Source organism: Cherax quadricarinatus, chromosome 19, assembly GCF_038502225.1.
Source record: "Cherax quadricarinatus isolate ZL_2023a chromosome 19, ASM3850222v1, whole genome shotgun sequence".
Lineage (NCBI taxonomy): Eukaryota > Metazoa > Arthropoda > Malacostraca > Decapoda > Parastacidae > Cherax > Cherax quadricarinatus.
The window spans coordinates 46,980,035-47,003,618 of record NC_091310.1 but is presented as its reverse complement, the minus strand read 5'-3'; the positions used below and the strand labels follow the sequence as shown (position 1 = coordinate 47,003,618).

At 38.1% G+C, this 23,584-nt stretch overlaps 1 protein-coding gene across 9 annotated transcripts in view; it reads right to left on the bottom strand.

Moving 5' to 3' along the window:
* The window catches only part of LOC128688146 (serine-rich adhesin for platelets-like), a 134,938-nt gene that overhangs the window by 29,589 nt on the left and 81,765 nt on the right, over positions 1 to 23,584 (bottom strand). For 8 of the 9 annotated variants that reach the window (XM_070086784.1, XM_070086787.1, XM_070086785.1 and 5 more), the window contains 5 exons: positions 17,191 to 17,288; positions 15,927 to 16,244; positions 14,123 to 14,339; positions 7,544 to 7,660; positions 5 to 67 (listed from right to left, as the gene is read on the bottom strand). In XM_070086784.1, coding sequence (XP_069942885.1) covers positions 5 to 67; positions 7,544 to 7,660; positions 14,123 to 14,339; positions 15,927 to 16,244; positions 17,191 to 17,288 — 813 coding nt within the window. The remainder of the gene's footprint in view (positions 1 to 4; positions 68 to 7,543; positions 7,661 to 14,122; positions 14,340 to 15,926; positions 16,245 to 17,190; positions 17,289 to 23,584) is intronic. The other variant, XM_070086788.1, reaches the window with a different exon arrangement.

Here is a 23,584-nt window from a genome sequence, read left to right as displayed (position 1 = left end):
TTACCTTCAGGGCACTGAACCTTCTTGCCAGGGGAAGTTGATACATTGGCTTCTGATGTAAAAGAATCTGTAAGCAATTGGAACATAAATAAGAGTGCTCATTTAATATATTGTAAACACTGTCTTATCCCTTTTGTAGTCTCATAGGGAATGTGCTACTGACTGAATAATTTGAAATTACAGTAGTGTATCCTTGTATGTCATCTTTCTCTGTCTCTTACTACTGTATAGCTACCACAACACAATGATTTGGCACATGTAAGTTGCTATGCTTAAAACATGTACATTCAGAAATCTACCCATCAATACATAGTCTAGCAATCACTGCCATTGACTATTTCATCATACCTCATATACTTCTTTATCCTCCTTATCTTAAAACATATATTATCTATTATGAAACTTATTCCTAATCATAATTCAATTAGACTTGCCCAACTGTCTGCCCCTGGCACTCCAAACTTTCTTACTATGACCTTTGTTGCAGCTGCTCCTCCAGTGAAGATTAGGTCACCCACAACAATTATTCTCACTTGGTTCAAAACTTCCTAAACATTCGCTTATTATGCACCAAATTTCTCTTTCCTCTACACTCCTTTCACTGCTAGGCATATAAACACTAATTATAACTTGCTTATCAAATCTAACTTTTATTCTAATTCACATAATTCTTCAAGTTAAACATTTGTATCTCTCTTTCTTTCTGTATTTGTTTATATAACTGCTACTGTATGTGGAGACAAAGAACTTTGTCCATGGAAGCAAAAAGGGGAATGTATGAGAATATAGTTATATCAATGCTCTTATATGGGTGTGAAGCATGGGTGGTAAATGTTGCAACAAGGAGAAGGCCGGAAGCAGTGGAGATGTCATGTCTGAGGGAAATGTATGGTGTGAATATAATGCAGAGAAATCGTAATTTGGAAATTAGGAGAGGGTGCGGGATTACCAAAACTATTATCTAGAGGGCTGAGGAGGGGTTGTTGAGGTGGTTCAGACATGTAGAGAGGATGGAACAAAATGGAATGACTTCAAGAGTGCATAAATCTGTAGTGAAGGGAAGGCGGGGTAGGGGTCGGCCTAGGAAGGGTTGGAGGGAGAGGGTAAGAGATTTTTTGTGCGAGGGGCTTGGACTTCCTGCAAGCATGCGTGAGCGTATTAGATAGGAGTGAATGGAGGCAAATGGTTTTTAGTACTTGATGTACTGTTGGAGTAACATTTATGAAGGGATTCAGGGAAACCGGCAGACCCGACCTGAGTCCTGGAGGTGGGAAGTACAGTGCCTGCACTCTGAAGGAGGGGTGTTAATGATGCAGTTTTATTACTGTAGTGTAAGTGCACCTCTGGCAAAACAGTGATGGAGTGAATGATGGTGAAAGTTTTTCTTTTTCAGGCAACCCTGCCTTGGTAGGAGACAGCCGATGTGCTAACAAAAATTTTTTTTTTTCTTAACAAGTCGGCCATCTCCCACCTAGGCAGGGTGACCCAAAAAGAAAGAAAATCCAGAAAACGAAAATACTTTCGTCATCATTCAACACTTTCACCACAGTCATACATAATCACTGTTTTTGCAAAGGTGCCCAGATACAACAGTTTAGAAGCATATATAAAAATACAATATAAAAAGTGACCTTAAATAATATAATAAACTTCATATAGAATATAATATCAGGGCCCCAATTATATATATACCATCCTATTACACATCCCTCCAAACTGCCAATATCCCAAACCCCTTATTTAAAGTGCAAGCACTGTACTTCCCATTTCCAGAACTCAAGTCCGGCTATATAAAAATAACCAGGTTCCCTGAATCTCTTCACTAAATATTCCCCTGCTCACACTCCAACAACTCATCAGGTCCCAAAAACCATTCATCTCCATTCACTCCTATCTAACACGCTCATGCACTCTTGCTGGAAGTCCAAGCCCCTCGCCAACAAAACCTCCTTTACCCCCTCCCTCCAACTTTTTTGAGGACGACCCCTACCCTTTCTTTCTTCCCCTACAGATTTATACGCTCTCCATGTCATTCTACTTTGATCCATTCTTCACCCCTCTGACTAATACTTTTATTAACTCCACAGCTTCACCTAATTTCCACACTTCGAATTCTCTGCATAATATTTAAACCACACATTGCTCTTAGACAGAACATCTCCACTGCCTCCAACCACCTCCTCGCTGCAGCATTTACAACCCAAGCTTCACACCCATATATGAGTGCTGGTACCACTATACTTTCATACATTCCCTTCTTTGCCTCCATTGATAACGTTTTTTGTCTCCACATATACCTCAAAGCACCGCTCACCTTTTTTCCCCTCATCAAATCTATGGTTAACCTCATCTTTCAACATCAACTCCCAAATACATGTACATCTATATGAAAACATTCACTTCTTCCATACTCCCTCTCTCCAATGTGATATCCAACTTTTCTTTATCTAAATCATTCAATACCCTCATCACCTTATTCTTATCTATGTACACTTTCAACTTTCTACCTTTACACACCATCCCAAACTCGTCCACTAACCTTTGCAACTTTTCTTTAGAATCACACATAAGCACAGCATCATCAGCAAAAAGTAACTGTGTCAACTCCCATTTTGTATCTGATTCCTCATAATTTAATCCCACCCCTCTCCTCAACACCCTAGTACAGTGTTTTTACTTCTTTTACCAGCCCATCTATAAATATATTAACCCTTTGACTGTCGCAACCCCAAATCTTGAAGTGTCTCCTGGTGTCGCAAAATATTTGTAAAAAAAAAAAAATGATTTTTCCTTACGAAATGATAAAGAATCTTTTCCCAATGATAATGACACAAAAGTATGAAATTTGAAGGAAAACTTATGGAATTACACTCTTGCAAAGTTAGCGGCCTCAGTGACACTTACGCATCGGCGATTTCGCCCAGTTTGAGCCCTATTTTCGGAAAATTCCATTGTTCCAGTCGACCAAACTCATAACTATTTCTTTAGAACTCCATTTGTTCTATTGAGTGAGTACAAGAAATTGCCAATTTACCAATTTCAGCTACCCAATAAAGTGATCAGAAATTGGCAATTAAGCCAATTTCATGCAAATTAAAAAATATGTCAATTTCAAAATAGGGTCCAGAATGAACAATGCAGACATTCCTGGCACTAAAATAACATTTTATTTGTTCATCAGTCATGTCTCCAGGCCCTTGTTATAATGCTCTTGCTTTCTACTTTGAATTTTTAATCACACAAATAATAGAAGATTTACTGTTATGCAGACTACTGCAGTTTTGTAATAATTGTATAAATAATGTCAACCCATTCGTAACTGTGTATCAGAATGGCAAGCTGAACATTTATTGGACAATGACGTCATTTGTTTACTCTTGAACATCAGCAAAAATTGAACATTTCTGCCACTTTGAGCTCCATTTCAAGATCCTTTTCATAGTAAAACCAATCAAAACCACTTCTAGTTCTATAACATGTTTTCCGTTCTATCAAATGAGACCAAGAAAACAAGAATATAACCATAAATACTATACGAAAATACACCTCAAAGTCAGCATTTTAATAAAAAAACACAGAGCTTTTTTTTCTCATTATGCACTGCGTGCTGCAGGATTTTTTTTTTATACTGTGCACACTGACAACACAGACTCATGCTCTCACATGTGGGCCTACCAGCTTTCTCCTGCTTGATTTGAAGCCGCTAGAATTTTTGAGTATATATACGTCAAACTCACTGGCTCGTAAGACATGTATATATGACTAAAACAGTCGAAGGGTTAAACAACCATGGTGACATCACACACCCCTGTCTAAGGTCTACTTTTACAGGGAAGTAATCTCCCTCTCTTCTACATACCCTAACCTGAGCCTCCTCATAAAAACTCTTTACAGCATTTAGTAACTTACTACCTATTCCATATACGTACTTGCAACATCTGCCACATTGCTCCCCTATCCACTCTATCATATGCCTTTTATAAATCCATAAATTCAATGAAAACTTCCCTACCTTTATCTAAACAATGTTCATATATATGCTTCAATGTAAACCCTTAATCTACACATCCCCTACCCACTCTAAAGCCTCCTCGCTCATCCTGAATCCTACTTTCTGTCTTACCTCTAATTCTTTCAATTATAACCCTACCATACACTTTTCCTGGTATACTCAGCAAACTTATTCCCCTGTAATTTTTACAATCTCTTTTGTCCCCCTTCTCTTTAAATAAAGGAACTATACATGCTCTCTGCCAATCCCTAGGTACCTTCCCCTCTTCCATACATTTATTAAACAGAAATACCAATCACTCCAACACTATATCCCCCCCTGCTTTTAACATTTCTGTCATGATCCCATCAGTTCCAGCTGCTTTACCCCCTTTCATTCTATGTAATGTCTCACGCACCTCCCCCACACTCACATCCTGCTCTTCTTCACTCCTAAAAGACGTTATACCTCCCTGTCCAGTGCATGAAACTACCGCCTTCCTTTCTTCGCCGACATTTAAAAGTTCCTCAAAATATTCCCGCCACCTGCCCAATACCTCCAGCTCCCCATCTACTAACTCCCCTACTCTGTTTTTAACTGACAAATCCATTCGTTCCCTAGGCTTTCTTAACATGTTTATCTCACTCCAAAATTTTTTCTTGTTTTCATCAAAATTTCTTGACAGTGCCTCTCCCACTCTATCATTTGCTCTCCTTTTGCACTCTCTCACTACTCTCTTCACCTTTCTTTTACTCTCCATATACTCTGCTCTTCTTATAACACTTCTGCTTTGTAAAAACCTCTCATAAGCTACCTTTTTCTTTTTTATCACACCCTTTACTTCATCATTCCACCAATCACTCCTCTTTCCTCCTGCACCCACCCTTCTATAGCCACAAACTTCTGCCCCACATTCTAATACTGAATTTTTAAAAATATTCAAACCCTCTACAACCCCCCCCCCCCCACTACTCATACTTGCACTAGCTCACCTTTTTGCCAATAGATGCTTATATCTCACCCTAACTTCCTCCTCCCTTAGTCTATACACTTTCACCTCTCTCATATTTGTTCCCATTTTCCTTTCATCCCATCTACCTCTTACTCTAACTGTAGCTACAACTAAATAATGATCCGATATATCAGTTGACCTCAATAAACATGTACATCCTGGAGCCTATCCATCAACTTTTTATCCACCAGTACATAATCTAGCAAACTACTTTCATTACTTGCTATATCATACCTTGTATACTTATTTATCCTCTTTTTCATAAAATATGTATTACTTATTACCAAACCTCTTTCTACACATAGCTCAATTAAAAGCTTCCCATTTTCATTTACCCCTGGCACCCCAAATTTACCTACTACTCCCTCATCAACATTTTTACCCACTTTAGCATTGAAATCCTCAACCACATGTACTCTCATACTTGGTTCAAAACTCCCCATGCACTCACTCAACATTTTCTAAAATCTCTCTCTCTCCTCTACACTTCTCTCTTCTCCAGCTTACTATAACCCACTTTTCACATCCAAAAAAATAATAACTGCTATTCATTAACTTCCCTTCATCCATAGCATTCATAAACAGTTCATTCATAACAGTCATGCTAGGTACAATCATGTACATTTAAGCAACTTAAAAAAATAAGTACAGTGGAACCTCGGTTTTCGTGATTAATTCGTTGCAAAAACTCTGACAAAAACTGAATTGTATGAAAATTGAAGTAATATTTCCCATAAGAAATAATGTAAATCCAATTAATCCATTCCAGACACCCAACAATATTAAAAAAAAATACATTTTCTAGAAATAACTATAGTTTTACATACAAGAAACAATGAGAAATAAATATAAATGACTAATGAAATGGATAAATGAACAGTTAACATCACTTCTACCTTTATTGATGACTTTTGTTGGTGTATGGAATAGGGCAAGGAGGGGAGAGGGAGGAGGAGAGGTTACTGTTTGGAAGGGAAATCCCCTTCCATAAGGACTTCAGGTATTAAGGCCCTATCCAAGGTTACTGCCCTTCTTTGTCTTTTACTGGCATGAGGACCAGCTTGAGAGTCACTGGACTCCTGTCGCACAAAAAATTTGTCCAGAAAGGTCTGCTTCTGGCATCTCTTTAAGATTTGCCTAAAATGGGACAAGGCATTGTCATTGAACGTGTTGCAGACACAGCTTGCAACAGCTTTGCTAGGGTGATATATCTCCACAAAACTTTGCAACTCATTCCACTTTGCACACATGTCCTTAAGTACATTCTCCTCTCTTTCTTCCTCCTCCTCTGAAGCAATTTCCTCAGCTGTGGTCTGTTGCTGCTCCAGCTGAAGGTCTTGCAGCTCTTCAGTGGTTAGCTCTTCCCTGTGGTCGTCCAGCAACTCTTCCAAATCCTGGCCACTCATATCCAATCCCATGGACTTCCCCAAAGACACAATAGATTCTACAATAGGCATAGGTTCATCTGGGTCAGCCTCAAACCCTTCAAAATCCTTCTCGAGGACACATTCTGGCTACAATTTTCTCCAAGCAGAGTTCATTGTCCTGGAAGTCACTCCCTGCCAAACCTTATCTATAAGGCTTATGCAATTGAGGATATTGAAGTGATTTCTCCAGAATTCTCTTAGGCGGATGCATTTAGTACGGTGGACCATTGTCAACTCTATGAAAACCAATTGGATGTACAAAAACTGGGACAAAAATTCAACGAAAGAAGTCGTCAAAAACCAAATCCTACGAAAACCAGGGCATACGAAAACCAAGGTTCCACTGAACTGTAATTTGATAGATAAAAGGGCTACCAGCAGCCTTCTCCTCTCATTTTAGTCACCTTGTATAACAAGCATTACTTAAAGAGAACCTATTGTAACCAACTTTCCCATGAATTTAAAATGGAATCATTAAAGGGATAGAAACTGTTAATAAATACATGTACTGTATACATAGTCATATCCTAGGTAGTAGGTTGGTAGACAGCAACCACCCAGGGCAGTACTACCGTCCTGCCAAATGAGTGTAAAACGAAAGCGTGTAATTATTTTACATGATGGTAAGATTGCTGGTGTCCATTTTTCTGTCTCATAAACATGCAAGGTTTCAGGTACGTCTTGCTACTTCTACTTACACTTAGGTCACACTACACATACATGTACAAGCATATATATACACACCCCTCTGGGTTTTCTTCTATTTTCTTACTAGATCTTGTTCTTGTTTATTTCCTCTTATCTCCATGGGGAAGTGGAACAGAATTCTTCTTCCGTAAGCTATGCATGTTGTAAGAGGCGACTAAAATGCCAGGAGCAAGGGGCTAGTAACCCCTTCTCCTGTATAAATTACTAAATTTAAAAAGAGAAACTTTCATTTTTTTTTTGAGCCACCCTGCCTCGGTGGGATACAGCCGGTTTGTTGAAAGAAGAAAGAAGAATAGTACTGTACTTTTCTAATAGGCCAATATCAATAAAGCACAAAGTGAAAAACAACATTAAGCAAACACACTACAAATGAGCAAAATGGCAGTGCAAAACTTAATTTCATACCATTAATGGCTGAAACATTTATTCTGGATGATGCAGATCCCTTGCGAGTGCTGTATCTGTACTTGGTAACTGCCTTAGTTTCCTGTAGATCATCTTCACTCATGCTTTCTGAGGGAACTGTTAAAAAATGCTGAATCAGAAACAAACAGCAGTTGTTTATTATACAGTATACAGTCTTTATAATACTGATAAATGTGTTACTCTACTCTTTCCTTTGTGTTCATTTTTTTATCTTCAGAAGTTGCTACATATTTTGGAAACTGTATTGCTTAATTTGTTTACATAAAAAAAAATTAAAGCATAAGTCAAAACAACAATAAATGTTCTAAACTGTCGCTTACTTGTTTTGAGCACCTAACTGCAACCTTTCCATGGCTTCTGGCCACAAAATCTTGTGTGTGCTTTTTTTTTTTTTTTTTTTAGAAAAAAATTTTGAACATTCATTATGAGTAAGACATGAGGACAGGCTGACTACTCTCCCTCTACTCCAGACACAGCTGACTGGTCCCTTCCAATCACTAACCTTGCAACAACCCACTTTGAACAGGAACTACAAAGGGCCAAGCACAAGAGGACTATGACATCAGCATAAGTAGTAAAAGATGACATCTTTATAAGAGACTGCACTAGAACTATAAAAAACGATGCAAAAGTAAAAATTATATAACAAATGCTGAAAACCATGTTAAGAGAAAGGTAAGTGCTGAAAATAATAAAAATGAATATAACTGAAAAGTACATATTTTTTTTTTTCAACAAGTCAGCCGTCTCCCACCGAGGCAGGGTGACCCAAAAAGAAAGAAAATCCCCAAAAAGAAAATATTTTCATCATCATTTAACACTTTCACCTCACTCACACACAATCACTGCTTTTGCAGAGGTGCTCAGAACACAACAGTTTAGAAGCATATACGTACAAAGATACACAACATATCCCTTCAATTGAGCTCTGTGTAGAAAAAGGTTTAGTAATAAGTAATATATATTGTATGAAAAAGAGGATAAATAAATATACAAGGTATGATATAGCACGTAATGAAAGTAATTTGTTAGATTATGTATTGGTGGATAAAAGGTTGATGGGTAGGCTCCAGGATGTACACGTTTATAGAGGGGCAACTGACATATCGGATAATTATTTAGTTGTAGCTACAGTTTGAGTAAGAGGTAGATGGGAAAAGAGGAAAATGGCAACAACAAGTAAGAGGGAGGTGAGAGTGTAAAAACTAAGGGAGGAGGAAGTTCAGGTGAGATATAAGCAACTATTGGCAGAAAGGTGGACTGGTGCAAGTATGAGCAGTGGGGGGGTTGAATAGGGTTGGAATAGTTTTAAAAATGTAGTATTAGAATGTGGGGCAGAAGTTTGTGGTTCTAGGAGGGTGGGTGCAGGAGGAAAGAGGAGTGATTGGTGGAATGATTAAGTAAAGGTTGTGATAAAAGAGAAAAAGTTAGCTTATGAGAGGTTTTCACAAAGCAGAAGTGTTATAAGAAGAGTAGAGTATATGGAGAGTAAAAGAAAGGTGAAGAGAGTGGTGAGAGAGTGCACTGTCAAGAAATTTTAATGAAAATAAGAAAAAATTTTGGAGTGAGTTAAACAAGTTAAGAAAGCCTAGGGAACAAATGGATTTGTCAGTTAAAAACAGAGTAGGGGAGTTAGTAGATGGGGAGAGGGAGGTTTTGGGTAGATGGCGAGAATATTTTGAGGAACTTTTAACCCGTAAACGGTCCAAACGTATATATATGTTTTTTCAACATTTGAAAGTATGTAAAAAAAGTAGATCTTCTTTTTGTTTTTTACATTTGAAAATGTGTAAAAAAACTTTGATCTACTTTTTTTTTTTGTTATATTTGAAAATATGTAAAAAAAAACGTAGGTCTACTTTTGTAGCACTACACATGTGAACATAGATCTGCTTGGACCGTTTACGGGTTAAATGTCGACGAAGAAAGGGAGGCGGTAATTTCATGCATTGGACAGGGAGGTATACCATCTTTTAGGAGTGAAGAAGAACAGGATGTGAGTGTGGGGGAGGTGCATGAGGCATTACGTAGAATGAAAGGGGGTAAAGCAGCTGGAACTGATGAGATCATGACAGAAATGTTAAAAGCAGGGGTGGATATAGTGTTGGAGTGGTTGGTATTTTTGTTTAATAAATGTATGAAAGAGGGGAAGGTACCTAGAGATTGGCAGAGAGCATGTATAGTCCCTTTATATAAAGGGAAGGGGGACAAAAGAGATTGTAAAAATTATAGAGGAATAAGTTTACTAAGTATACCAGGAAAAGCGTATGGTAGGGTTATAATTGAAAGAATTAGAGGTAAGACAGAATGTAGGATTGCGGATGAGCAAGGAGGTTTCAGAGTGGGTAGGGGATGTGTAGATCAAGTGGTTACATTGAAGCATATATGTGAACAGTATTTAGATAAAGATAGGGAAGCTTTTATTGCATTTATGGATTTAGAAAAGGCATATGATAGAGTGGATAGGTGAGCAATGTGGCAGATGTTGCAAGTATATGGAATAGGTGGTAAGTTATTAAATGTTGTAAAGAGTTTTTATGAGGATAGTGAGGCTCAGGTTAGGGTGTGTAGAAGAGAGGGAGACTACTTCCCGGTAAAAGTAGGTCTTAGAAAGGGATGTGTAATGTCACCATGGTTGTTTAATATATTTATAGATGGGGTTGTAAAAGAAGTAAATGTTAGGGTGTTCGGGAGAAGGGTGGGATTAAATTATGGGGAATCAAATACAAAATGGGAAATGACACAGTTGCTTTTTGCTGATGATACTGTGCTTATGGGAGATTCTAAAGAAAAATTGCAAAGGTTAGTGGACGAGTTTTTGAGTGTGTGTAAAGGTAGAAAGTTGAAAGTGAACATAGAAGAGAGTAAGGTGATGAGGGTATCAAATGATTTAGATAAAGAAAAATTGGATATCAAATTGGGGAGGAGGAGTATGGAAGAAGTGAATGTTTTCAGATACTACTTGGGAGTTGACGTTTCGGCGGATGGATTTATGAAGGATGAGGTAAATCATAGAATTGATGAGGGAAAAAAGGTGAGTGGTGCATTGAGGTATGTGTGGAGACATAAAACATTATCTATGGAGGTAAAGAAGGAAATGTATGAAAGTATAGTAGTACCAACACTCTTATATGGGTGTGAAGTTTGGGTTGTGAATGCAGCAGCGAGGAGGCAGTTGGAGGCAGTGGAGATGTCCTGTCTAAGGGCAATGTGTGGTGTAAATATTATGTAGAAAATTCGGAGTGTTGAAATTAGGAGAAGGTGTGGGGTTAATAAAAGTATTAGTCAGAGGGCTGAAGAGGGGTTGTTGAGGTGGTTTGGTCATTTAGAGAGAATGGATCAAAGTAGAATGACATGGAAAGTATTTAAATCTGTACGGGAAGGAAGTGGGGTATGGGTCGTCCTCGAAAAGGTTGGTAGGAATGGTAAGGGAGGTTTCGTGGGCGAGGGGCTTGGACTTCCAGCAGGCGTGCGTGAGCGTGTTCGATAGGAGTGAATGGAGACGAATGGTATTTGGGACCTGACAATCTGTTGGAATGTGAGCAGGGTAATATTTAGTGAAGGGATTCAGGGAAACCGGTTATTTTTATATAGCCGGACTTGAGTCCTGGAAATGGGAAGTACAATGTCTGCACTCTAAAGGAGGGGTTTGGGATATTGACAGTTTGGAGGGATATGTTGTGTATCTTTATACGTACGTGTATATGCTTCTAAGCTGTTGTGTTCTGAGCACCTCTGCAAAAACAGTGATTATGTGTGAGTGAGGTGAAAGAGTTGAATGATGATGAAAGTATTTTCTTTTTGGGGATTTCCTTTCTTTTTGGGTCACCCTGCCTCGCTGGGAGACGGCCAACTTGTTAAATAATAAAAAAAAAAAAAAAAAAAAATAAGTGCCATATTAGCAAAGTTCTCTAATACGAAGTATGGTATTAATGATGCATGCCTGTATGTATTTGAATTAATGAGGTATTGTACAGGTGTACCTAATAAAGTGGCCACTGAGAGCATAATTTTGAATTCAAACTAATTAAATATCACTGGAACAAGACTATTAACCCTTTCAGTTTCTGTGACATATATCTATGATATTGATGGCAGAGTCCATCACATAGATCTACGTCATGAGCTCAGCTCTCTAAAATAAGCCGTGAGTAGTAAATTTTGGCTTAGATATGGGAGAATGGGTCTGTCTGGTTAGTATGCACAATATAAAAAAAATCGTGCCTCAAACGGTGCATGATGGGAAAAGCAAACTTCTGACCTTGTGTTAGGTAAAGCAGCTGGGATTAATGGGATAAAGATAGAAATGTTAAAAGGAGGTGGAGATATAGTTTTGGAGTGGTTAGTTTTTATTTAATAAAAGTATGGAAGAGGGTAAGGTACCTAGGGATTGGCAGAGAGCATGCATAGTTCCTTTGTATAAAGGCAAAGGGAACAAAAGAGAGAGTGTAAAAATGATAGAGGAATAAGTTTGTTGAGAGGTACTACCGTCCTGCCAAGTGAGTGTAAAATGGAAACCTGTAATTGTTTTACATGATGGTAGGATTGCTGGTGTCTTTTTTCTGTCTCATAAACATGCAAGATTTCAGGTACGTCTTGCTACTTCTACTTACACTTAGGTCACACTACACATACATGTACAAGCATATATATACACACCCCTCTGGGTTTTCTTCTATTTTCTTTCTAGTTCTTGTTCTTGTTTATTTCCTCTTATTTATCTCCATGGGGAAGTGGAACAGAATTCTTCCTCCGTAAGCAATGCGTGTTGTAAGAGGCGACTAAAATGCCGGGAGCAAGGTGCTAGTAACCCCTTCTCCTGTATAATAATTACTAAATTTAAAAAGAGAAACTTTTGTTTTTCTTTTTGGGCCACCCTGCCTTGGTGGGATACAACCGGTTTGTTGAAAGAAGAAAGAAGATCTGGTAAAGTGTATGGTAGAGTTATTACTGAAAGGAATATGAGTAAGATGGATAGCAGGATAGCAGATGAACAAGGAGGCTTTAGGAAGGGTAGGGGGGTGTGTAGACCAAGTGTTTGCAGTGAAACATATAGGTATTTAGATAAGGGTAAAGAGGTTTTTGCGGCATTTATGGATTTGGAAAAAGCGTATGATAGGGTGGAAAGGGGGGGCAATATGGCAGATGTTGCAAATGTATGGAATAGGAGGTAGGTTACTGAAAGCAGTGAAGAGTCTGTACGAAGATAGTGAGGCTCAGGTTAGGGTATGCAGGTGAGGAGATTATTTCCAAGTAAAAGTAGGCCTAGACAGGGCTGTGTGATGTCACTATGGTTGTTCAACATATTTATAGATGAAGTTTAAGAAGTGAATGCTCAGGTGTTGGCAGAGGCTGGTTGATGAGCTTGGTAGTGTATGTAAAAGAATGAAGTTAAAAGTGAATATAGGAAAGAGTAAGATGATGAGAATAACAAACAAATCAGGTAATGGAAGATTGGATATCAGATTGGAGGGAGAGAGTATGGAGGAGGTGAATGTATTCAGATATTTGGGAGTGGACGTGTCAACAGATAGGTCTACGAAAGATGAAGTAAATCACAGAATTGACGAGGGGAAAAAGGTGAGTGGTGCACTGAGGAGTTTGTGGAGACAAAGAACTTTATCCATGAGAGCAAAGAGGGAATGTATGAGTAAAGTTATACCAATGCTCTTGTATGGGTGTGAGGCATGGGTTGTGAATGTTGCAACAGGGGAAAGGCTGGAGGAAGTGGAGGTGTCATGACTAAGGGCAATGTGTGCTGTGAATATAATGCAGAGAATCCATAGTTTGGAGATAAGAAGGAGGTGTGGGATTACCAAAACAATTATCCAGAAGGCTGAGGAGGGGTTGTTGAGATGGTTTGGACATGTAGAGAGGCTGGAATGAAGAAGAATGACTTCCAGAGTGTATAAATCTGTAGTGGAGGAAAGGCGGGGTAGGGGTCAGCCTAGGAAAGGTTGGAGGGAGGAGGGCAAAGGAGGATTTGTGTGTGAGGGGCTTGGACTTCCAGCAAGCGTGCATGAGCGTGTTAGATAGGAGCGAATGGAGACAAATGGGTTTTAGAACTTGAAGTGTACAGTGCCAGCACTATGAAGGAGGGGTGTTATGTTGCAGTTTTATAACTGTAGTGTAAGCATGCCTCTGGTAAGACAGTAATGGAGTGAATGATGATGATGAAAGTTTTTCTTTATCAGGCCACCCTGCCTTGGTGGGAAAGGCCAATGTGTTAATAAGAAATAAATAAAAATTTAATTTCTGATGCAGTGGACCTATAAACCAGTGGAAGGTCTCAGTAAAATGACCAAAATCTCCATGCAGTGAGTCATCATGACTAAAATTAGCATCAGGAGAAAGTTTTCCTCTAAAAAAAATAATAACAAAATACTTGCATATAATTTGGCCTACTTAAGTGTGAGGTCAAAATAATACAGGGCTTGTTTGTACTACAGGTACAAAATTATCTGTCTTTTACCCTACTGTTAAAGACAATTTTCAATGAACCTCAGAGTCAAGTAGAGGCTGTAGACTGTTTTGTATTTGATAGGATTAGAAACAAACCTAGCTTCCTTTTCTTTCCTTTGGCTTCCCCTCCTCGGGTTTTTCTTTTTTCTTTCTTCTCTTTCTTTTTTTGTGACAGATCTCCATCACATGGTATATAATCTGGATCTTCAGTAGAGGCAGCATCTTGAGGCCCTGCTGTGTCTTCCTCAAGGTCGTCTATGTATTCATCTATTTCTTCTTTGACATCTAATTCATCATCAGAAGTTGTTTTGGCCTGAAATGAATTAATTAGCTTAAGTAACATTAGACCTTCTGAACTCAATTTGGAGGCTAAGTTATTAGTCCTAATACACTACCTTCATATTTCAAGATGGTCATAAACCCCTACACAATGCAACATCACATAGAACAATTTTGGGTAAATACAATTGAAAAAGTGCATACAAAATTTCTTGGTGTGCCAAAATATTTGATAGTACTTGCACTAAATATTTATTTTTAAGTAATGAATAGAATTTGGGTAGTTCCCTCAGTAGATTTTCTTAATTTACTCACCACACTATAAGTGGCAATCCCAAAATATGAAAATTAAAATGTGTTTCACAAGACAGCATTCATATTTTCAAAATTTATATAAAACATCTGTATAGAAAGTTCAAAGAGAATATTCAGTGTGCATTAACATCAAAAGTTCAGTATCATAAATACGCATTTCTGTGCCTTTTACAGTGAAGTATATAATGTGCCTGAATTTCTGCAACTGAACATGTTCACTGGTGGTGCCAAGGGGCCTTCAGCCTCCCCAATATTACCTCAGTTCCCAAATGAAAAATAGTAATAATAAAACTTCTTCAAAATAAGTTACCTAACTCTCAACCAGATAGCCATCTTTAAGCCCTTCCAGTACAGAAATTTTGTTTTAAACAGTGGAGTAAGGAGAAAGATGGTGGCAGTAAAGATGTCACGACTGTGGTGTGAATATTATGCAGAGAATTCATAGTTTGGATATTAGAAGGAGGTGCAGTTATCAAAAATACTATCCAAAGGGCTGAGAAGGAATTACTGAGATGATTTTGAAAGGGTGGAGGGGATGGGGGGGGGGGGAATTAAGGAAGTTTTGTATGCAAGGGGCTTGGACATCCAACAGGCATGTGTGAACATGTTAGATAGGAGCGGAGGCAAGTGGTTTTTATGACTAAATGTGCTGTTGGAGTGTGAGCAAAGTAACATGAAAGGATTTAAGGAAACCGGTTTGCTGTACTTGAGTCCTGGAGGTGGGAAGTACAGTGCCTGCATTCTGAAGGAAGGGTTGGGATATTTGCAGTTTAGAGGGGCATGAGCTCTAGTGGTGGCACACCTCTGGCAAAAAAAACTGATGGAGTGATAGTGAAAGTTTTTTTTTTTTTTTTTGGAGGGGGGTCTCACCATACCTTGATGAGAGGAGGCCAGTGTTAAAAAAATTAAATTGAAGGAAGTATTACATTAAGAATTTTCTTAATTTTTCCTTTGCCACTTGTCAGGTGACAGCTTCGGTCTTAATGTTATAAAGTATTGACATGACTGTCTGTTAAGCGTGGTACCCAGACAATATTTTGCTCTATTAGAGCTTAATCAAGTCCTACTTTATCAAGTTGTATTGTTCAATAAAGCTTCAAGAGAGCAGTGTTCAAATAAAAGATCTGATCTGCAATATGCGTCCTTTCTTCGATATTGACAGAAGGATGCCATTCGGATCCAAGTACTCACCGGATAAATGAATGTCCACTCTACTCAAAACAGTGCACCAGGAGCATAGTCCTGTTCCTGTAACTATGAATAAATAATGGCATACAATAAACAAGTCATTAATATAATTTCTTACCATTTCAAATTCTACTTTAGAGGAATCTTTTTTCTTGGTTTCTTTGGAAGTAGATACTCCTTTAGAAGGCCCTTGGTGTTTTTTCTCTCCTGTCTTGCCACGAGACTCGCTGGAACTGCCAGACACCAACCCACGAGATAACTTTTTGGATAAAATATCTTGTTTGAGTACTTTGTCTATAGGTGGAGAGGCTGGAGTAGGAGAAGCATTTGTTTCCAGGTGATCTCCAACAGTACGTGCATAAGCCAGGTCTGCAACATTTGGTGCCCAGCTGCTGCTTTTCTTCAGGATTTCTGGGTGGTAATGTTTTATATGCATCTGCATGGTAGGACACGACAATATTAATTATTGACTTTAGGGGACAAGCTGTGTGGAATGAGAGTGAAAAGGAAGAGTGAAGAAATTAAAAGGAAGGGTGAAATGGTAATGTGAAGAGACAGAGAGAAGAAAAGTAAAGATAAGCAAGAAGGGAAAGGGAAAAGCATAAGAGTTAGGAGGAAGAGTAAAGAAGAGTTAAGAGTAAAATGAGAGGAGGAAAAAGAGGGAAAAGTGAAGAGGAAGAAAGGAGAGTAAACAGGAAGATAAAATGAGGAAGAGAAAAGAGCAAGAGTAAAGAACTGTGAAGAAGAAGAGTAAAGAAAATAGTAAAGGAGAAGGACAGGTAGGAGTAAAGAGGAAGAATAAAGAGGAAGTGTATTTTTTTAAGGACCAAAACCCTCAAGAAGGGCTTAAAATCTCAGCTAATTACATTCATACATTGTTTATTTTATTAATTACAATATACATAAAACCCTAATAGTAAAATATCTGATCAATAAACACATCTTTATCTAGTTCTTGGGTCATATACCCTGCAGAAGACAGTGTTTGTTACACTACTACTGAATTGTACATTCATCCCATTATCATGTTACAGTACTATTCAACTGTACATTTTTCTCAATATCATGTTACAGTACTATTCAATTGTACATTTACTTTAATGTCAAAACTTTACTAAAAATCTCATTAATAATAATCCTATATATAAATTTATCTGCTCATAGAGCATATAAATTTATTCAGGTAAGACTTCCTTTGGGTATATAAAAATTACTTGTGACTAGGTTAAACACTGTGGTAAAATACACAGTATGTATATAAATTTGATAAATTTAGGATTATATTGTTCATGAACAGTACTGTAGAAAATTTAGATTCACTAGCAATAATATGAGTAAGTTTTACAAAAAATTATATGTAAAGTACGTATTATGGCATTCACCTGAAGGAGATTTTCTTTGCGAAAGCCTTTTCCACAGCCCTCCTTAGGGCACTGATGTTCATTGTGCTCTGCCCTCACTACAAACTCATTGGGAGCAACTATGGTAGAAAATAAATTGGTGATATCTTATTAGTATGCAACATAATTGTTTCTTTATAAGAGTCTTGTACAGTACTGTATATGTTACAAAGACTTAAATTAGGAATTAAAAAGGAACTATCTGATTACAAAATTCCAGTTTCAGAGTTCAACTAACCAATTTCATTAACTAATGCAAAAGTCAGGGCCATCTTGTGATCTAAAATTCATCAAATTATAACTATTATCTGGATGAATACAGTATGATACATAGTGAAAGCCTGAATTTCTTTCTTAAATGAATGTTTTAACAGTCACCCCTATTCATTATTAAAATTTAAAAGTGCAGTACAACAAACACAATGAACACAACATATTAATTAAAACTACACGCTCTCTTATAAACACAATCTATCAAAAACATGCCGTACACATTAAAACCTTGCCTTGAGCACCAACTTATTAAAGTCGTTTCCTAACTCATCGCTTTTCAGTACATGCTGCACATGACTGCTGAGGATGAAGCAACTCCCTTATATCCTTGGCTGCTTTAAAATTCTGTAACTGCCTCCACCCTATATTTTATTACATTTTCATTTTAGCAAAAAAAAAAAAAAAAAAAAAAAAAAAAAAAAAAAAAAAAAAAAAAAAAATTAAAGAAAAAGAAATCTGATATATTCATGTAGAGCTAAGATCCAAAGCTCCAAAGGACCCGACACCACATTCTCTCCAGTAGGTCTGGATGTTTTGGCACTTCTTTCAATTAACTGCATAAAGGTCTAGTTCATGTTCCAGTTATCAATGGAATGATATTAAATTACTATTATTATTGTTGTTATTATACTCAAGGAAACTGTTAAATCCATAGGGACCATATAGTACCTGGGAAATATGAGGCATCAAGTTTGATCCAAGGAGTGGGACAGCAGCTTTGATTTCTTAAAGGTTATCATCATTTATGGAAAGGTATCAGTGATGATTATTTGACCACACAGACCTCCACACCTCCAGTCCAATCAAATCAAAATGCCATCCCACATCATTTCCCTTATATTCTTTCATTTATTCATTAACATTCTTTTTCTCTCTCACACAGAATTTTGCTTGACAGTAATAGTGGCAAAAACTCTACATGAGACACAAGTTGGCTCAGACTGTAAGCATGCACCATGTTCATAGATTGCCAGTCTACTCCATCTCATCTCTGACTTCTGGACTAGGTAGAGGACTGTGATAGCAGAGGGTGATTTTATTATTATGTACCAAGCCACTGTTATCGAGCTCTCGCATTGATCTTGACTTCACAGGCGGCAAGGACATAACAGTCCCACCCAGTGACGGGAAGTCATCAGCAGTCTCACTTTGAAAGTGCCTCTCTCAAGGACATAACTTCATCACTGATCAGTCATTCTTCAAATTACTCTCACTTGGGACAAGTTTCCACAACATATGAACATTTAAAATATGAACTCAACTGATTAAAAGAAAGCTTTGGTTAACAACTTATTCCAACTTAACTCTGTTCCCTACACATGTATATGCCTTAATATTAACCCTTCATCTGTTATCACACTGATCTATGGAACTGTTAAATTATCTTTTCACAGGCTTAATTTAAATGCAATGGGACAAATTTGCCATACAATTCCCCAAGAAAAAATAATTTTGAAACTTTACAAAATACAGGAGGAATAAAAGACACTATTACAATATATGAGAAACTTTTCAGCTGATAGAAAAATGCAAACAGTAATAAGAGGAAAATGTCCTCATGGAAAATTTATCAGCAGCTGGGTCTCACAAGGATCAATGCTTGCCCTGATAATGTTCCTAATTTATATAAGTGATTTTTCAGGAGCAAAGAATTAATACAAATAAGTTTGTGGTAGATGTTGCAAATGTATAGAATAGGAGGTACGTTATTGAAAGCAGTGATGAGTCTTTACGAGAATAGTGAGACTCAGGTTAGAGTATGTAGGCAAGAGGGAGATTATTTCCAAGTAAAAGTAGGCCTTAGACAGGAATGTGTGATGTCACCATGGTTTTCAATATATTTATAGAGTTGTAAGGGAAGTGAATGCTTAGGTGTTGGCAAGAGGTGTGGAAGTTAAAAGATAAGAATCTAACATAAAGTGGGAGTTGTCACAGTTGCTCTTTGTTGATGACACTGTGCTTTTGGGAGATTTTGAAGAGAAGTTGCAGAGGTTGGTTGATGAGTTTGGTAGGGTATGTAAAAGAAGAAAATTAAAAGTGAATATAGGTAACAGTAAGGTGATGAGGATAACAAAAAAATTAGGTAACGGAAGATTGGATATCAGATTGGAAGGAGAGAGTAAAGAGGAGGTGAAAGTGTTCAGATATTTGGAAGTGGACGTGTCAGCAGATGGGTTATGAAGGATGAGGTGAATCATAGAAATGACGAGGGGGAAAAGGTGAGTGGTGCACTGAGAAGTCTATGGAGACAAAGAACTTTATCCATTCAAGCAAAGAGGGGAATGTATGAGAGTATAGTTATCTGAACACTCTTGTATGGGTGTGAGGCATGGGTTGTGAATGTTGCAACAAGGAGAAGGCTGGAGGCAGTGGAGATGTCATGTCTGAAGGCAACGTGTAGTGTGAATATAATGCAGAGAATCCATAGCTTGAAGATTAGAAGGAGGTGTGGGATTACCAAAACTAGTATTATTCAGGGGGCTGTGGAGGGGTTATTGAGATGGTTTGGACATGTAGAGAGGATGGAATGAAATAGAATGACTTCGAGAGTATATAAATCTGTAGTGGAGGGAAGGCAGGGTAGGGGTCGGCCGAGGAAAAGTTGGAGGAGGGGGTAAAGGAGGTTTTTTGTGAGAGGGGCTTGGCCTTCCAGCAAGTGTGTGTGAGCATGTTAGATGGGAGCGAATGGAGACAAATGATTTTTAGGACTTGACGTGCTGTTGGACTGTAAGCAAGGTAACATTTATGAAGGGATTCAGGGAAACCAGCAGGCCAAACTTGATTCCTGGAGTTGGGAAGTACAGAGCCGTGATGGCACTCTGAAGGATGGGTGTTAATGTTGCAGTTTTATAACTGTAGTGTAAGCATACCTCTGGGAAGACAGTGATGAAATGAATGATGATGAAAGTTTTTCTTTTTCGGGCCACCCTGGCTTGGTGGGAAATGGCGGATGTGTTAATAAATAAAAATAAAAATGCTTGTGGCTAAGTGTGGAGTGCACCAACTATGTTATAATTAATTTGACATTCATTATGCTCTCATTGGCATGCTCTCTTGACTAGTGAACTAGCAAGTCAGAGTATAGCAGTTTTGGAGCCCCACTGCTTGTTAACTGTCCGGTTCAATCCACCAATCAGGTGAGAGCCAGCTCCTAAGCCAAGGTGACATCACACCTGCCTACCTGACTGAGGTACAGATTCTCGCTTATGCTGGTCCAATCCACTCTTCCTGCTTGGAGTAACTCTTCACTTTGTCTTATCATCATACTACCAACTTGACTTTGCAAATATTGTACACAGTGGCAAAGGAACATACAGGTAAAGAAAAAAACTACCCCTTCTGTGTTTGCTGTCCTGAGCATTCACTTTTCTTACAACTCCATCTATAAATATATTGAACAAGCATGGTCACATCACACATCCCTGTCTAAGGCCTACTTTTACTTGGAAATAATCTCCCTCTTGCCTACATACTCTAAGCTGACCCACACTATTCTTGTAAAGACTCTTCATTGCATTCAATAACCTGCTTCCTATTCCATACATTTGCAACATCTGCCACACTGCCTCCCTATCCACCCTATCATATGCCTTTTCCAAATCCATTAAAGCCACAAAAACCTCTTTACGCTTATCTAAATACTGTTCACCAATATGTTTCAATGCAAACACTTGGTCTAGACACCCCCTACCCTTCCTAAAGCCTCCTTGTTCATCTGCTATCCTGCTCTCCATCTTACTCTTAATTCTTCAATAATAACTACCATACACTTTACCAGGTATACTCAACAGACTTATTCCCCTATAATTTTTACACTCTCTTTTGTCCCTTTGCTTTTATACATGCTCTCTTGCCAATCCCCAGGTACCTTACCCTCTTCCATACATTTATTAAATAAAAACACTAACCACTCCAAAACTATATCCCCACCTGCTTTTAACATTTCTATCTTTATCCCATCAATCCCAGCTGCTTTACCCCCTTTCATTCTACCCACTGCCCCATGCACTTTCCCCCACTCACAACTGGTTCTTCCTCACTCCTATAAGATCTTATTCTTCCTTGCCCTATACACGAAATCACAGCTTCCCTATCTTCATGGACATTTAACAATTCCTCAAAATATTCCCTCCATCTTTCCGATACCTCTAACTCTCCATTTAATAAATCTCCCCTCCTATTATAAACTAACATATCCATTCATTCCCTAGGCTTTCTCAACTTATTAATCTCATTCCAAAACTTTTTCTTATTTTCAACAAAATTTGTTGATAATATCTCACCCACTCTCATTTGCTCTCCCTTTACATTGTTTCACCACTCTCTCAACCTCTCCCTTTTCTCTCCATATGTACTCCTCCCCGCTTGCACCATTTCTACTTTGTAAAAACCTCTCATATGCTAACTTTTTCTTTCTTACTACTCTCTTTACATCTTCATTCCACCAACTGCTCTTCTTTCCTCCTGCACCCACTTTCCTGTAACCACAAAATTTCTGCTGAACACTCTAACACTATATTCTTAAACTTCCCTCATAAATCTTCTACCCCATTGCCTATACTCACACTAGCCCATCTGTCCTCCAACAGTTGTTTATATCTTACCCTAATTGCCTCCTTCTTTAGTTTATAAATCTTCACCTCTCTCTTACTCGATGCTTCCATTTTCCTTGTAACCCATATACCTTTTACTCTCACTGTAGCTACAACTAGAAAGTGATCTGATATATCTGTGGCCCCTCTATAAACATGTACGTCCTGAAGTCTACCCAACAGTCTTTTATCTACCAATACGTAGTCCAACAAACTACTGTCATTATGCCCTATATCATATCTTGTATACTTATATATCCTCTTTTTCTTAAAATATGTGTTACCTATAACCAAACCCCTTTTCATGCAAAGTTCAATCAGGTGCCCCTCATTATCATTTACACCTGGCACCCCAAACTTACCTACCACACTCTCTCTAAAGGCTTCTCCTACTTTAGTATTTAGGTCCTCTCAATTACTCTCTCACTTGGCTCAAAAGTTCCTACCCACTCACTTAACATCTCCCAAAATCTCTCTCTCCTCTACACTTCTCTCTTCTCCAGGTGCATACTCACTTATTATGACTCACTTTTCACATCTGACCCTTATTTTAATCCACGTAATCCTTGAATTTATACATTTATATTCCCTCTTCCCTCTCTATAACTGATCCTTCAACATTTTTGCTACCCCTTCCTTAGCTCTAACTCTCTCTCAGATGCTCCTGACTTAATACCATATATTTCTCCCCACTGAAACTCCCCTATCCCCTTCAGCTTTGTTTTGCTTAGGGCTAGAACATCCAACTTCTTTTCATTCATAACATTATCAATCATTTCTTTCTTATCATCTGCACTACATCAACACACATTCAAACATCCCAATTTTATAAAGTTTTTCTTTTCCTAGTTTTTAGTAGTTTATACAGGAGAAGGAGTTACTAGCCCAATGCTCCAGGCATTTAATTACCTCCTATGACACGCATAGCTTACTGAGAAAGAATTCTGTTCCACTTTTCCATGGAGATAAGCAGAAATAAACAAGAGCAAGAACTACAAAAGAAAATAGAAGAAAACCCAGAAGGGTTAGTACATATATATGCTTGTACATGTATGTGTAGTGTGGCCTAAATGTGAGTAGAAGTAGCAAGACATACCTGCAACCTTACATGTTTATGAGACAGAAAAAGACACCAGCAATCCTACCATCATGCAAAACAATTACAGGCTTGTGTTTCACACTCATCTGGTATGATGGTAGTACCTCCTAGAATATTGTGGAACCAGTACATTCAGATGAATGTGAGGCATAAATTTTTAATGCAGAGGCAAGAGGAAGGCTAGAGGCAGTGGAGAGGTCATGTCTGAGAGCAATATGTGGTGTGAATATTATGCAGAGAATTCAGAGCGTAGAAATTAGATGGTATGGGGGTTACCAAAGGTGTAATTCAGAGGACTGAAGAAAGGTTGTTAAGGTGGTTTGGGTATTTACAAAGAATGGAGCAGAATGGGTTGACATACACATATTATATCTAAAAGGTGACAAGGGTAACAAATGAGTTAAGCAATGAA